Source organism: Phragmites australis, chromosome 2 (assembly GCF_958298935.1).
Source record: "Phragmites australis chromosome 2, lpPhrAust1.1, whole genome shotgun sequence".
NCBI lineage: Eukaryota > Viridiplantae > Streptophyta > Magnoliopsida > Poales > Poaceae > Phragmites > Phragmites australis.
The window spans coordinates 14,512,480-14,530,124 of NC_084922.1; the positions used below are offsets into that span (position 1 = coordinate 14,512,480).

General features: G+C 44.1%; 1 protein-coding gene across 1 annotated transcript; it reads left to right on the forward strand.

Annotated features, from left to right (window-relative positions):
- The first annotated feature begins 15,209 nt into the window (after window positions 1–15,209).
- Window positions 15,210–16,236, forward strand: LOC133900458 (ethylene-responsive transcription factor ERF071-like). Its single transcript, XM_062341613.1, has 2 exons — window positions 15,210–15,494; window positions 15,578–16,236. The coding sequence occupies exons 1-2, from the start codon at window positions 15,371–15,373 to the stop codon at window positions 16,081–16,083; spliced, it is 630 nt and encodes a 209-aa protein (XP_062197597.1). The 5' UTR covers window positions 15,210–15,370; the 3' UTR covers window positions 16,084–16,236.
- Window positions 16,237–17,645: the final 1,409 nt, after the last annotated feature.

Here is a 17,645-nt window from a genome sequence, read left to right on the forward strand (position 1 = left end):
ACTAGAAAAGTGGCGTGCTGACCCGTGTCTGAGCTAACCCTTAACATAAAGACATAAATCCTAAATATATTGTGTCGAATATTTAACTATACGTATATGCGCATAATGATTATATCATATATAGACAAAGTATATACAACACATATTAGTCAGCTCCAGATATCACGGAACCGAATCAGCGGTATCTGATACACCCAGAATCAAGGAAGTATATACTAAAAAGGTTTAGATTAGTTACATAACTCGGAACGATCAGTATTCAAAACAGATCTATTTACATAGACGTTAAGAAAGACAACTCCCTATCGACTATGACTGAATAGGAGTCGGTATCACACCCCTATATAAGGCGGAAAGACTAGGGGGAGAGGAGAAGGAGAGAGGCAAGCATCAAAACCCCAATAGAGGAGCTACTTGGCAACTTTAGCCTAATGTTAGATTAGATCTGATCTACTTCTTATAATAGTCTTAGCCACATTGCTTGTACTCGAGATCATCAATATACAGCAGCAACACCCCCACAGGACGTATGTTATTACTCCAATCAAAGGTCTGAACCTGTATACATCGTATGTCTCGTCTCGTGATTAATCCCTGCACTCGAAGGTACCTAGTCAATTTACAGATATATTGTCGGGAACCAATCTTCGACAGTTAGCGCGGCAGGTAGGGGCCTTCTTCTGTTTTGTAGTATTAATCATGCCTTGGGCTCACTTTTGCGTCGGATTCTCTAACATCGGCTTCTACGACCACTTCAAGTCGACGACGGACATCTTCAAGTCCCATCCTGTCGCCTCTAAGATCATCTTCGAAACTAAGGTTTTCCGTTAGGACGATCAAGGTGGACTGATCCACCTTGAGTCCATACCATTGGATGCGTACCGCGAGGTGGGACATCTCGAGTAGGATCCCACAGAGCCTAATGTTCTCCACTGTATGGACACCGACAGCGACGAGGGTGGCGACGGTGACTCCAACACTAGCCATAGCAATCAAACAGATCGATTCATGTTTATGGCCAGAAGCGACGACCCCCCACCGGCTGACCCAATGGCAGTGGATCCAAACGCAGGGTCGACAACGGCGCGGAAATTCTTGAAGATCTGGTGACAGCCATCACTCTCAACGGTACTGGCGCTGAGTTACCACCCGAAACATCCACAGCTGGAGCCTTACGTGCACCTGACACGACCCTCCACTGGCGGACTGCAGGAAGGCAGATCCCTCCTGGCCTTTCCCGACGACTTCCGGTGGGTGTGCCTCCGCCTGCGACAACCCACAGCTCAAGGGACAAGCTCCCTCCGAACAGTCACCATGAGACTTCATCGGCTCGGCCGCAACCGAGCCTCGGTAGCGACATATTCAGTACTCCAGTCGCTAACGTGCAAGGAGCTCATCTGATTCTCAGATCCCTTCTAGAATTGGATCTGGCGAATCCACTAACTCATATGGTCAATGAAGTCAAGATCCTACTCGATGCGGCTCAGATCCAAGTTGCTCAAGCAAACAATCCCCGCAGCTCCAGATCCCCAAGTCGGTAGTGTCATGGCTCGAGGAGCCACAGGCGGGAACGCTCTCGAGTAGAGAAATCTCAAACGGGAAGCTCAGGTGGTCGAGCCCGAACACGACACTGTGGGCCAAACTGTACCTGCCCTATCCATAGGCGCAGAAATCAGGAAGACCTGAGAAATTGTATTCCTCACAACCGGCATGATCTACATATGGCGATCAAAAACCACAGATCTACAGGACGAGATGGTTGACATGACTCCCCTGCTCGAAAAGACAAGCGTGACAGTCCTCCATCACCTCCTCCTGAAGAGTTTGACGGGGGCTGTGAGGCTTTTGTACGCAAACTTTGGTCAATTCGATGGCCCGAGAAGTTCAAAGCGGGCTCCATCCAGAAGTATGACCGGAAGATCAATCCCGATGGGTGGTTGCAGATCTAGACCACTGTCATTCGAGCAGCCAGTGGACAACTGAGTAATGGCTAATTACCTATTAACCGCCCTTGATGGACCCGCAAGGTCCTGGTTGCTAAACTTGCCGCCCAACTCAATTCGTTCGTGGACAAAACTTAAGGCTCAGTTCATAGCTAATTTCTAAGGCACATTCAAGTGCCCAAGAACAAAGAACGACCTCCACCAGCTGCACCAAGGCGACGATGAATCCCTTCGAGATTTCATCTGCCAGTTAAGCGACAAGCATAACACAATCCTAGACATCTCCGATGAGTCAGTAATCATCGCTTTCAAATGAGGTGTTCAAGACACAGATCTGCGTGGAAAGATGGCTACTTGAAAGATCCTTACGATCAAAGAGCTTTTCGAGTTGGCCGACAAGTGCGCAAAACGAGCGGAAGCTCAGGTGCACGCTAAAAACCTTCAATCTGGTAAGAACAAACTCGAGTCCTCGAAGAGCAGAGGAAAGAAGAACAAACTCGGTGACAAGCGCAAGGGTCCCGAAACGACTATAGTTGTGGTCGACAGGAACAAATTGCGCAACACTGGGGACAACAAAGGCATCAATCGAGGTGGTGGGAAATGATGTCCCATCCATCGAAGCAACCAGCACGACTTTGACGAGTGCTATATGTTCAAGAAGAAACTTGATGAAAAGATCAAGGCAAATGCTGAGCGTGGTAATAAGCAGGCTAAGCTAAATGTTGAGGGTGGCGAGCCCTAATTACACGAGGCTGGCTTGGTGCACATCTTCGGAGGATCCACCACATATGAGTCCAATAGGCAGACAATGCGGTCGAACGAGAAGTCAACCTGGCCCTAATTGGGCCCACTCGGTATCTCAAGTGGTCAGAACAGCCGATCACCTTTGATCCAACCGACCATCTGGCCACGGTACCACATCCTAGTTGATACCCGATCGTGGTTCAGCTGACCATACTCAACATCAAAGTTTCTAGAATTCCGGTCGATGGTGGTAGTTCACCCAACCTCATCTTCTCTAAAACCTTGGACAAGATGGGAATTCAAAGATCAGAGCTTAAGACAAGAGTCGAGTCTTTCCACGGCATAACTCCCAACTTTTTGACCATTCCTGTTAAAAGGTTACCAATGTTCACATGAGGGTTGCCAATGTTTTCATCAAAGGGGAGATTGTGAGATCATGTGATGAAAAATTAGTTTTCTTAAAAAATTGGCATAGCAAAGTGATTTAGTATAATGATATTTGGTTGATGTTCATGAGTTGCTAAGATATTCTTGGATAGCATAGTTGGTTTGATGTGTTATCATTAGTTGGGTATGCTTATGTTAGCGTGTTGGTTTTGCATGGAGTTTGCGTGGTGTTGCGTGAACTAATATTGAGTCAAGTCGGGAAGGACTTGTGCTTGTACTCGATTGTTGTTTGATACATGTGCAGGTATTGCTCAAAGATGAACGTGGTTGATGACGGATCGACGAACTAAGTTCAGGGAGGAATTGAGGTTCAGCGACTAGGTTCAGGAGGAACTGAGGTCGTGGTAATTGAGGATGTCATACGGAAAGTTCGAGCTGAGAGAACAATGCATGTGGAGACAAGGCTTCGTGATGGACGCAGGAGGCGATCTGATCGTGAGAGGACGTCAAGACTAATTCGTGTTCGAGTCGGAGCAGGCACGAGGGAGTTGTGTGTTGGCTGGACTTGAGACAAGAGTTAGTGTCAGAGACGGACTCTGAGTTGGTTATGTATATGTATGTATGCATGTATATTTCTATGGATTTTATTTTACGATTGCCTAGGGCAAAGAGGGGGAGGGATAATATATTTATAGTTGTGGATCGTTTTTCTACAATAGCATATTTTATACCTTTTCATAAGAGCGATGATACTACAAATATAGTTGATTTTTTTTCAAGGAGATCATTCGACTACATGGAGTGTCTAATACAATAGTCTCGGATCGTGATATAAAGTTTTTGAATCACTTTTGGAGATCACTCTGGAGCAAATTGGGGATAAAGCTGTTGTTTTCTACTATGTGTCATCCCCCAACTGACGGACAAACAAAGTTTATCAATCATACATTATTGACCATGTTGCGGGTTGTTCTAAAGAAGAATTTGAGGATGTGGAAAGAGTATTTACCGCATATTGAATTTTCTTATAATAGGTCGGTACACTCCACCACCTAGGTAAGTCTATTCTAGGTAGTGTATGGATTTAATCTCTGTGCTACTATTGATTTAGGATCTTTTTCTACTTTTAAAAAACTTAATTTAAATGCTAAGAAACATGTTGAATGTATTGTTAAGTTGCATGAAACAACTAAAAGAAATATAGAGAGCATGACCGAAAGTATCGAGTTGCTGGAAGTAAAGGTAGGAAGGAAATAAAATTTGAATCGAGAGATTTAGTTTGGTTGCATTTGAGGAAAGATAGGTTTCCAGAATTAAGAAAATCAAAGTTGATGTCTAGAGCTAATGAACTGTTTAAGATAATTAAGAAAATAAATGACAATGCATACAAATTGGTTATACGTGCAGATTTTAGGGTTAGTCCCACGTTTAACATTCAGATTTTGAGCTATACTTGGAATAAAAAGATGAGCTTGAATCGAGGATGACTCTAATTCAAAAGGGAGAGGATGGTGAGGACATAGCTCCTTTGGATACGAGCAACACTGTTAATGATCCTCAAATCCTACAAAAGCTAATTACAAGAGCACGTGTGCGACAATTAAACTACCAGGTGAACTCATTCCTTGTTGTTCATGTTATCTTGGATGGATTAATACTAAATTCTTGTTATGTTTTAATACTTAGGAATATGAGAGAAGCGTCACAAGCTCACATGGACATCATTACTCGAAGGCCAAGTTTACTTGGAGTTAAAGTCGTATCCTAGTCAAACTCCAAACTAAGTTTGGAGTCCTAGAACATTACGTCAATAAAAACGGGAATAACTCTCTCATATGAATTCCGATTAAGGCGATCTTGGACTCGTTAGAAAGTTTATGATGAGGCTTTTCCAATGGATTTAGTCAACCAAATATTCTATATATCTTAGTTAGAGTCAAAGAAATAAGGTGTTGCGTTAGTGTTTTGGGCCCTATCGGATCTTGTAATCGTGTCGAAGTTGGAGTCCAAGTTGTGTACACCTAGGTCGACCTCCCCCACGTCCCCCCTATATATACATAGTAGCCGTCATAGTTTAGACTCGGATTTTGCTTTGATTATTCCATTTTAGACAGCTTCACTGTATATCAGTTTATAAAGCCACAACTCGAGTACTTCATTGGTAACTAGCAATATTCAGATCGCACCTATCTATTCTTGCTTGTGTTCTTGATTCGCTTGCAGAAAAAGCCTTCTTGACGAGGTCAACCGCGTCTTGGCATGGTTGATAACCACGGAGTAGTGGTGTAGTTGTTGAGAGGTTTCTCGATCTGTTCTGATCAGAGTCTTTGGATCATCAACATTGAAGCTCCACCAAATTGACTTATAATATTACCTTTTGGAAGATCGAGCACCCCATTCCCATCACACACTCACGTCTTGTTCAATAAGCTTTATGATACCATCCTCAACCTTTTGATCATTTTTCTTCTTCCCAGTAGAAATCACATAAATAAGGTGTGTCACTTGCTTAACAATGGGATTCCTACCCTTCTTCTTTGGGTTTTGAGGAAGGTAATCATTGATCTTACGCTTTCCTCCTTTTTTTTCATCTTCCACAATGGTAGCATCATCTTCACCCTCCGTAAAATCATCACCAAGCTAAATGGAAGTTGCATTTGTGGGACCACCTAAAATAACCGATGATGCACCTGTGACATTGATACATTGAAACAACTTCAAGGTCATCTAGGTTCTCCATAGGACCATCACAAAACTTGCGATATTTGATGTTTTCCCGAAATAATAAAGTCATATGTTCTTATTAATCACAACAAATCATGCATGGATTTAAAAGGGGCAAAAAGAAATCTTCATATTTGCATACCGCTATTTTAGCCTCCCACCATTTGTCGCTGGCTGTAATTATTCCCTTTTGAACATCAGAACCAAGATCGGTTGCACCCCTCTTCAAATCTCACCACAAGTTGTATTGTGCCTTCAATGCACCCCATTTGTTCTTCAGCTTGTCATGTGGATAGTGTCATTTAGTCCTTGCATTTAATTTTTCCTCAGGGTTCTTGTAGCCAATGTCACTCAAGGTATGTCATGATCTATTCCCAGCTAAAGTTTCTTCCTTACATATCTCACAGAACACTCTCATCGCATAGGCATCCCAATTAGCTTTCGATACCTTCACTTTATGTACCTAATTTATCGCAAATTATTATCCTATTGGCAAAATAGTTCCTAGCTACTAACAAAAAAGAGAACAACATCTAGACATATGGAGCATCGCAATCACCCAAAGATAATTATTGTATTGCATCAACTTAGTTTTGCTCAGCTGTATGCAAGATAACCACACAAGAATATATAAAGAATAGGATCCTAACAAACCAAGACACTTGATTTTTCTTTTCAAAATTCATGTTTCCATAACATAATTCAGCCTTGCAATTCCATCCACTACGACCGATTAACATGCTGACCAATTCAGCTCAAACTAAACCCCAATTTAGTAAACCCTTGCCAATTTTTTAATCACTCATTAGCTCCAAATTTCAGATTTGGTAATGAAGGATTTACGAAATTTAGTACACAAGGGGCATGGGGATTCAACTAAACCCCAAAAAATGTGAGGGACAAAGTGAAAATATATTCAATCTTTGACAGGATTAGCTACTTACAGGATTAACTACTTGATAAAGTGCAAATATATTCAATCTCCATATTGAAAATGTAAGGGACTTGTTGATATGCTACTTACCATGGGGGAGAAGTGACACAGGTCTTCGAGAGAGGGGGCATAGCAGGACTGGTCGTCTATGCTGTTCCGGTCGTCGAGAGAAGGGCCATGGCTTCAATGGTCATAGAGGCAGGTTTGCGGTCGAGGGAAGGGGCGTGGCAGGCGGCGCTGGATGTCGAGGAAGACCGGCTGTCGATTCGATGGTCGAGGGATGGGGGCACGGTGGCGCTGGTTGGCAGGAGGGCAACGAGATCTAGAGATGGGGCGGGCGACGCCTGACTTCGATCTCAGGGGCGGCACCAGTTGCCGAGCTCAGGGGCGGCGTCGGACTTCAATCTGAGGGGAGGGTTGAGCGCCTTGAGGGGAGAGAGCACAACGACTTGAAGGTGGGAGGGCAATGGTGTAGGAGAGATCGAGTCCTTGGATGATGGGAGAGGGGAGGAACCGGTATGTATATCAGTGGTAATGGTGGTTAATTTCTCACCAAGTTTGCGGTGACTTTTATAATCTCATTCCACATAAGCTCGGGAAGCTGCACTTTTATAGCTTTTACGCTTGCAGTATAAAATTTGCTTCTGGAGATGGCCGGTTTTGAGAAAAGCTTTAAGCTCCCCAAACATGGCATTAGACCCATGGTGAAGAATTATCTGCAAGCAGGTTGGGAGTTGGGACTAGTTTGCTCGCTGGACGTCGCCGTCGACTCCTCCGTAGCCTTCGCTCCTCTCGCCGTATTCCGTGGTGACCCCGGCGGTTGGCCCCGACGCCCATGTAAGAATGTCAACAGCGCGAAGACCTCTGCAACCGGCGGCCGCATCTTCCCGGCCAGCGCCGTGCTGTAGGACGAGCTCACGGCCTCGGTCTGTCACCCCTGCTGTGGGCTAGTTAGCCCACCCAACAGCCCATTTATAGCCCAGGCAGATGCAAGTCCAAGTCCAAGTCCAAGCCCATTTAGGAGCTCTGCTCTCTCTGACCGCTTGATCTGTATTCAACGGCCCCCTGCTTCGTCTCCCACGCTCAAACCCTGTTGGCGGCTCACCGTTTTATTTTCTACTCCTAGCCTTCCAGTACGTCTTCCAACCGTGGCTTCTTTGGCGAAAGTACATGTCTTCCAACGAAGTAACTTTAAATGAGATTAAAAAATAAAAAAGGACTCGTCATTCAAAGCATTTTAATCGGTTGACGCAATCCTTGCTATGCATACAGAATACGATGTACGTAATGGCTAACGTACAAAAAAACGTGACGATCGATGCTTATGTAGCGATTACATATCCCGATCAACGAAATAGCATAGACGACAAGACCAAGTACAAGTCTGTTTAATTTGGACCCCCCGTGGAAACTCAACGGAAATAGTATTCTACACAGTTTAAGTACCTTTGTTCTTTTAAAAATTATTACATGCGCCAATGTCTTTAGACTCGGCCATGGACCAGACTCGGCCTCGATTCACTGGGAATTTGCTGGAGAACAGTTGACCTTTATTTCTAAACTTTAAAAGAAAAAGACACGGGTAAACAAATAATCATGCACTCATGTGGCAATATTTCGTAGACTTGTACTATTCATCGGAGAAAACGCAGATCGGGTAATTTCGAAGCTGGACCTCTTTTCCCCTATTGTGCCATTGTCTTCCATCACTTCGTTTGATATGCATGGTGTTCTTTCATTCGAATTTTGTCCGCAGATACACGCATTAAATCCGAAGTTTTAGAGTTGACTCTTCTTTTACAATTTCTTTTCTTGTAACCTTCATTGACCGTTCCATCTAGATTTAAAATTTTACTTTCAAACATGACTTTATGTGAGGTACTCCTATGCGTACATCGGAAACGTACGACCGAGTACGACTACGCAGATCGCCTAACCTTTCACGCTTGAATTGGCCAACGACGTGAAGTGCTAATAAGCCCTGTGATTGGTACGTTCCACGTTGTCACTTAATTTACAGGTAGAACCAGTCACATGCATGCGTACGAGAAAATGTGCAAATATCCGCGTTGAACTCGCTAGTACAGTTAACCTTTCGACAAGGTTCTAGACTTCTAGTATTATTATATACAATCTTTCTCGAACGTACTGCTTCATTCCATGGGTGACGACTTGGAGAGCAAGAGATGTGTACAGACTGTGCATTGGACATCGGTGCCCTGCACCTGCAGCGGGCGACTCTGCTCCGTGCATCCGCTACTGGAGTGCTGAACTCTTCGCCGAGTCAAAGCGCGCATGTGCCTGAGCGACGTCGAGCGATTTTTTTAAATAATATTAATTTAATGGAAAATTGCAAAATTAATATTCATTTTTTAAATTTGCTGAAATAGTACCTGTATGCAGACAAAATACAAACTAGTGATATATAGATGGTGACATGTATATGTCCCCAGCCGAGCTGTCCTCATTCGATCGTTTTGCTTTTCGGTGAGCAGAGCAGAGGCACGCGCGTGAGAGAATAGAGGAGAGGAAAAAAAGGAGGAGAGGAGAGGAGAGGAGAGAAAGATGAGGTAAAAAATATTTTTAATTATTATTTTTTAAATAGTTTAGGAATTTTAGAATAGTTTATAATAGTTAAGAAAATTTAGAAATAATTTTATAATAGTTTAGAAAATTTAATATAATTATAGAATTATAGCGTGATTTACATATAGTTTTAGGAATATTAGTGTGATTTAGGAATAAATTTAGTATGATTTAGGAAATATTTTAGACATTTTAGAAATAATTTTATGAATAATTATAGCATAATTTAGAAACAAGTTTAGCATGATTTATAAATAATTTTATAAATTGAAACGAATTAACGAACAATAATATAATTTTTGATCAAGGATGTCAGAAGATATGATTTTAGTATGTCTTATAAAGAAGGATATGTTCAACAATGTGAATGTGGGGTAAATTTAAGTAATCTATCGGATGTGGAGGTTGATCTTAATAATCCTAGTGATATGCGGCGTACTCAATTGATAGGGATGTTGCATGATGTGTTGCACATTGGTATGTCAGAGCAGTGTTTGTCAGTTAGGGTTATGCTGTCGAAGTGGTATGAGACTGGGTGGAAGCGTGATTTACAGAAGCTTGAAAATACAAAGCAGTGGCTCACTTTCATGTCGACACCAGGGTGGATGAAATCCTTACTGGATAAGATATATCATTTTAATAAATTTATTTCCTTGTGTTTGCATTTCAACTCTTAAAAATAGCATTTCTAATTACATGTTCATCGTGATAGTCGGGGACCTTCTTACATACTATTTCTCCTTCGTCGGGGACATATGGCCACAATCTGAATGACTGGTTCTAGAGCCTCCCATCACTTAGGGCTTCTCTCACATACTTGAAGCCAAGCAGCCTACTTAGGAGGAAGCAACCACCTCGACGGCTGTGGCTCGCCTTAAATAGCCACTAGACCACTTGGCATATTCGACAAATCAGATACGTCATCAGATTAAAGGAGGGCCCAACAAAAGGGCGAGAGGAGGTGCCCATTAACATCCTTATACTTATGCATATATTTGTATCGCTACGGTATAGAACTTGTACTCCGTACTAATGTTAGGTTATTTGCACGCTACTCTCCTTTTTTGTCTATATACCTACTATCGGAGGATTAACTCCTATCGCAGGGATCCCGAGAGACCCCTTTTTAGAGATTCGGCCTGGGGGATGATCCTAAATAAGTTCGTCGGAGAAATAAATGGAAGTGGATGCAAATGCAATGGCCGGTGGTAGGGAATGATCGACCTAGTGCAAAGGGAAGTAAAGACACCGGAGTTTTGACAGGTTCGGGCCGCACAGGGGCGTAATACCCTACTCCTGTGTGGATGCAATAACTATCCTGAGGGTGATCCCTCAAGGATGTAGTTGGTTACAAGAATATTGTGTCTAACCAAGAGCTTGAGGCTCCTTGTTTCTCGGCGGGAGCTCTGCTCCGGCTAGCTCACAATGTCCTCGTCCGTTGGCTTGGTTCGTTGTGGGGTTCGTCTTCTTCGTTGGTTGTGGCCCGGTCGACTGCTTGGGCTTGTTCTCCTTTTTTTTTCTCTTCTTTTCTTCTTCCTGTGCGCCGACCCTTTTATGCACTCGCCGGCCGCGACATACCCCGAACGGGAAGGAAGGGGCACAAGTTCCAAGACGCCACGACTGAGAAAGGTGTCATCATTTCCTCTGGTCGAAGTGACTGGGGCGGTCGAAAAACGCGGCGCGCGTCCGGTCACTTGTCACTGTGGACGCCCTGGCAAAGGGCGCCGTTGAGAGAGCCCACCGGGCAGCCACAGAGCCACCCGGCGTGCCCGCCCTGTCTTGTTCCTTTGCCATGGCAGGGCGGCAGGCGGAACGCTTTGATCCGGGCAATGTTATCCCGAGATACACCGGATGATACGGGACGGAACCCGTGCAATTAATAGCCCCACGCTCCTCTGCCAAAGCATGGCAGGAACTGACGCCGCGGCGAGAGCAGTTGGATATGTCAGGCCACGCGCGCTCATTTAATGCGGTCTTGGACCTCTGACGGGTGGACACCTCATCGGTGGGCCCCTTGGGGGGCCTCTCTGGGTCATCGGGGAACCGAGTGCTCGGGGGTACCGTTGACCTCCCCGAGCACTCTCTCCCGAGAATGCCTATCTTTGTCTTCGGGGTACCAGGTGCTTGGGAGTACTGGTTACCTCCCCGAGGACCCTCTCCCGAGCATTCGCGCATGATCCTCCGGGGAACTGAGTGCTCGGGGGCTGTTACGAGCAACCCCGAGCACTCTCTCCCGAGTGCTTTTGCACAGACCCTTCGGGGAACCGAGTGCTCGGGGGCTGCCACGCGCAGCCCCGAGCACTCGCTCCCGAGCATTCTCACGCTGGCCCTCGGGGAACCGTGCGCTCGGGGACTGCTGCACGCGGTCCCCGAGCACTCTCTCCCGGAACTTAGCTCTTCTGATCGTCGGGGGACTAGGGTGCTCGGGGATGAGCGGGCACCTCCCCGAGCATTTTCTTCCTGGTACTTGGACTCTGCGGGTCATCGGGGAACTGGGGTGCTCGGGGACCAGAGACTGTGGCCCCGAGCACCTTCTCTCGGAACTTAGATTTTCCTCATCCCGCAGGAGGGACCTCACGAGATGGTGACACGTGGTGGACGGCTGGCCTGACCTCGGGACTCAGGGACCCCCGATTCCTGATACACCGACACCTACCATGGGTTTCACATAATAATTGTAACTTTTCCGAACAACAATCAAATATGATAGCATATGTCTGAAAAATCTATGTCTGAACAAACTGCCATTTCAAAAAAAAAAAACTCCTCAAAAGTTAAAAAGTTTTAAAAACTACTAAAAATTAAAAAGACTTGTCGGCATATAAGTCGTCGACATGCCTGTATCGGCAAAGCAGAGTGGTCCATCAACACGTCATATGTGGACAAGTCCTGCTGATAGAGACTCGGTCGCCAAGATTGTTTGTCGATAGGCGAAATGCTAACAAGAGGCATGTTATCATTTCGCCTGCCGATATATACCTTGTCAATATTTCACTTACCGACAGGGTACTATTTTGACAAATTTTAAAAAACATATATATTTTTAAAAAAAAAATCAATAAATTAATATTATTTTAAAAAATTCACGACCAGCACTTTACCGTGCGATGCCGCTCACAACATCATTCTTGCATCAATTGTTTCATATACTCCTTACAGTCACATGTAAGTATCGTTTCCAGTTGGACACAGTTAATATTTTTAAATTTTAACTATAAATTACTCTTTATATATTTGAGTTTAGATATTTAAAAATGATACTATTAGATTTCTCAAAAAGTAATTTCTTTGCTATATTTTATAAACATATTATATAAAAATAGTAGTTAAAGATATATTAGGAAGATCTACACAAAGGCGTTTATTTGTGCTGGACGGAGTAATGTAAAACACGTCTGCTCTGAAATAATATTATCAACCAGCCAGTTCTTTGACGTTTCGCTTCTCCTATCTAGAAACAGCGGCTAGGGAACCATGCGCCGAGCTCCTACCTTCGCGCGCTACGTCTAAACTCTTTTCAGGCTCTTCAAGGCAGGTTCAGGTTGAACAATGAATGGAAAGAACCTCGTGTTCTTCAAAATATTATCCGTCCCGGCCGCTTGAGCATATCCATTAAGGTCCTGTTTGTTTTGGACCGTAAAAGTTAGATTGTGATTAAAATTCAAAAGCTGAATAAACAGCTGGATTATAAAAGTTGAATTGTGATTATAATCTAAAAACTGAAACAAACAGCTAGTTAAAAAATCTGGATTGTTACAATCCAACATCTAGATTGTAACAATCCAGCAATCTGTCTTCTACTAGATTGTAACAATCCACAATTCAACTTTTATAATCCAGATTTTACAATCTACAATCTACAAATTGTTTTTTACAATCTTCAGCTGAAACAAACAGACCCTAAGTAGTTCAGGACGGGCGATGCACGGATAAACCTAGCTTGATGGTTTTAAACGTATTAATGGCACGGATTCAACGACGTCATAAACAAGGAGTTGAGGGAGTATTTGATTGAAAGCACGGCCGGCCCTGAGGAGGTCGAGCAGTGCGGCTGCCCCAGGCCCCAATACTGAGAGACTCCTTTTTATATATCTGTGTATAATATACATACATAACAGTTCATACAACAACAGATAGAACTAGATCTAAAATAGCAACTAGGCTTAGTAGTCCATACGATAAGATGCAAGTAGCTTGGTTCCTCCGGTCCATAAAAATTCAAATGACCTGTCTATCTAGCCTATTTAGCTGTTTGCCTGTTTCATGTTTTCTTCCGTACAGACAGTCTAGTTTTTTGCGTTCTGTGGGACCACGACTCCAAGGCATCCCGCATGCCCGCAGCTTCGATCGAGGACATGCATCAGTCATTGCCATATGAGTTTTCGTCGCTGGTTTTTCTGCTCTATAGTTTCTACTTCATCTCAAATGGACCCGACCCCTTGTTGAGATCGCACATTTGAAATATGAAAAGGTACCCACTTGCTCCGGCAATCAATGGGTCCATCGTTTGTACTATGGTGCTGGCACCTGCGAGCAGATAGCTCCAAAGCTACTATAACTGCAAACTAACTGCTGCATATACTGATTAGTAACTAGAACTATACGTATCAAGTTGTACATAGGCATATGAGTATCTCTACCTAGTTAGCATGTATTAATGCAAGCATACGTACATGTACTCTGATCCCTCACAACTTTGTTCAGTATTTACGATAATTTTGTTCCAGTCTTACCGTAACAGATGCATTTTAAGTTGTTCAAGCTTATCGTAAATAGTCGTGGACTCTATCTAGAATATTATCTTTGTAATTAATATATAAATATTTATGTTCAATAGGGCCTCGCTTTTAATTTCGTCCCGAGCCACTGAAATCTCAGGACCGGCCCTGATTGAAAGCATAGCTATATCACAGTTACCCGCTTGAAACCAAAGCTTCAGGCATTTTCGTGTCCCTCCTCTTCAAACCACAAGGACACCACTGCAACTTTCATAATCTTGCCTAATAGATTTCACTCAGGTACAAAATGCAAAAAATCGTGATGTTTGTATAATTTCCTTGAAGTTTTGATGGACCGAGGAGCTTCTTGAATCAATGCCTCCACCTTTCCGATTGATTTAGTAACGTTCAATTTATTCCTAAATCTTTGAAATTGAAGGGAACATTCATATTCGGGATTAGAGCTTCCAAAACGTGTCTTTTAAACTCCTGGGCCTCCAAGTGAACGTCCTTAGCATTTTGTAATACCCACCCCGTTTTGCGCTGGTATTTTCCAAGTCGTGAGTTTGGTGATAGTATTTTTCAACTCGAGCTCTTTTTACGATGGCATTTTCCGAAAATTCTCTTAGAAAAATATTTGGTTACGCACAGATGAAGATAAAAAAAAAGTTCAAAGGTAAATTCGCTTGAGAGTGGCCATTTCGACTTGGTCCAAAGCCTTGACCTTGTTACCATGGCAAAAATTGGAATTGGTTTGTTACTAGTGGTGATGTACCAGTTGTTTTTAACGGCTCATCACTGGAGGTACCCTCCGCGTCCTCGACGCCACTCGAGTGATCGGGTCTCGCCAAGTCTCCACGCGGTCCAGCTTCGGAGCACTACCGTCTCCCGGCCATCTCAGTCCAGTCGTACGAAGAAAATTCTACTAAGGCACGGTCTTATAGATAAATCTCTTTCTATATATAATATGTGTCCTTTTCTTATTTTATTTATACTACATCACGTTATTAAATTAAAAAGAAATAATATGATAAATGATCTTTTTCAGATATTTTTAGATCTTTGTGTGAAAGATCTCATTTTGAAGCAAGGAGGTTATCTCCACATCACGCCCACTTTCACATTTTCAGACAAGTAGGTCATGGATCCCCCACCCCACGCCCACAATTCGAACCTGTATAAATATACCGTCGGCCGCCTCACACCGCCGAACCAAATACTACGTCCGCAGAACGAAAACACACTCGCTGACTCTACTCCGGCACTCCCCTTGCTTCTTCTCCACTTCGGCTCCATCTTTCCTGCCCCCTCCAAGATACTCGAGGAGCCAATCCATGTGCGGCGGCGCAATCATCTTCGACTACGTCCCGGCGCGGCGCCGGGTGTCCCCCGCCGACTTCTGGCCCGACGAGGACGCCGACGCCGAGGACTCCCACGGCCCACGCACCCCCGAGAGAGGTACATGCACCTCCGGTTCTTCTTGCTCTGTTAGTTTCTGTGTCTTCGGGCTAGAGGGTGTGACGACGCTTGCTGCTTGACAGCGCCGCGCGCGAAGCGGCAGCGGAAGAACCAGTACCGCGGCATCCGGCAGCGGCCGTGGGGGAAGTGGGCGGCGGAGATCCGCGACCCCGTCAAGGGCGTCCGCGTCTGGCTCGGCACCTACCCCACCGCCGAGGCCGCCGCGCGCGCCTACGACCGCGCGGCCAGGCGCATCAGGGGCTCCAAAGCCAAGGTCAACTTCCCCAATGACTCAGCGACGTCATTGACGGCGCCTGCTCCCCCGGTCCCGGCCGTGCTCCCGCCACCCAAGGTGGAGACGCGGGCGGCGCTGTCCGACGAGATGCAGGAGCTGTCCGAGGAGCTGATGGCCTACGAGAACTACATGAACTTCCTAGGCATCCAATACATGGAGGGCGGGTGTAATTCGGCCGCCCCTGCCACCGCCGCCGTCGCCGCCGAAGAGCCGCAGGTGCCGGCCGGCGCCGGACTGTGGAGCTTCGAGGACTATAACCCGCCATCTCTGGCGCTCTTTGCCCAGGATAATTAATTGTGTGTTTAGTAACTTTTTGTGAAAGACTCGCAGGGACCAGTGTCGAGCTCTCTCGTCTTGTGTTTTGTTGAACACATCCATTGTTTAATTTGTAATTGTGCTTTGTAACTCGCAAGTTTAATGTATTTGCCGAGAATTCACTTTCTTGGAGTTATTTACCGCGACTGCGATTGAGTCGCTTTTACATACCTTGCCACCCACGACGTACTGTTGATGCATCTGATTCGATGGATCACAGGACGTCTGCAATAAGCTTGTGATCTCAGCTATTACGCACTTGAAAGATTTGGAACTGAGCTGGACGTTCACATCCGTCGTCGCCACTGGTCATTGTTCCTCTCCCTCCCAGAACGGAAAATGGGCTCGGATCTTCAGAAAGAATCCAGCAGAAGTGTACGTAGGCGGTAACCGGCAAGGCTGGCTCGTCGTAGCGCATCGATGGTGCCGGTGCGCGGCGAGCCGCTGTTTCGCGGCCCGTTGTTTTGTGGTCGCGAGTCTCTGCGGTGAGCGGTCGTAGTACACGGTACTGGCACAGTGCCCGCACGTTTGAGATTGACTCGCGCGGTTGTTGCTCTGGAAAAATGCAAAAACACCTCTAAAAATTACTTGGATTTTGACTTTTTTTCTAAAAATTGTTTTGTTAAAAAAAACCCCTAAAGAGATGGTTTTTGATTGCAAAAACACTCCTAAAAATTTAAAAAAATTTAAACAAAATCATAAAAAATTCTAAAAAAAACTAGAGACAATTCTAAGAACTTTTGTGAAATTTGTTTTCAAAAATAATATGCTTTGCATCATATTTCATGGAGAGTAAGTTTAGAAAAAAAAGAAAAATATGCAGCTCATTTATTAATTCGAGTTAAATGCATAGTTAATTATTTACTAATCCAAAAATCATGAAACAAATTTTTTTAGTCTTCTTACATGATCCTCTATCTTCTAAAAATACATGAAATTTTGAAATAATTATTGTAACGTGCAGGATTGAGTAAATGTATTGCAGATAGATTAATTCATAACTAATTCATAACACCTCTAAATTAGTGAAACCACTTTTATTAGTTTACTTAAACAATTATTTGTATAGGAAAAATAATGGTAGATATGACAAAGTTAAAATAACATGAGTTAATAAATGAGTGCACATTTTTCTTTTTTTTTCAAACTTTCTCTCCATGAAATATGATACAAATAATATTATTTTTGAAAACAAATTTCACAGAAGATCTTAGAATTGTCTCTGGTTTTTGTTAGAATTTTTTATGATTTTTTTCCAACAAAATCAAACTTTTAAGGGTTTTTTCAATAAAATAACTTAGAGGAAGTCAAAATTCAAGTGATTTTTGGGGTTTTTTGCATTTTTCCATTGTTGCTTGGAGTACAGGCCAGGCGTTTACCGTGGGCTGGGGATTCGGAGGGCAGCCGCTGGTTTCTGGGTCGGCGGCGCACGCCAAAATGCGAAGGGGCCCGCATCCACGGCACCTACCCGCATGGTCTGCCGGTGAGACCAAGAACGGAAGACAAAGTTGGCATCTTTTGCCCCGCATCAAGACGGGGCT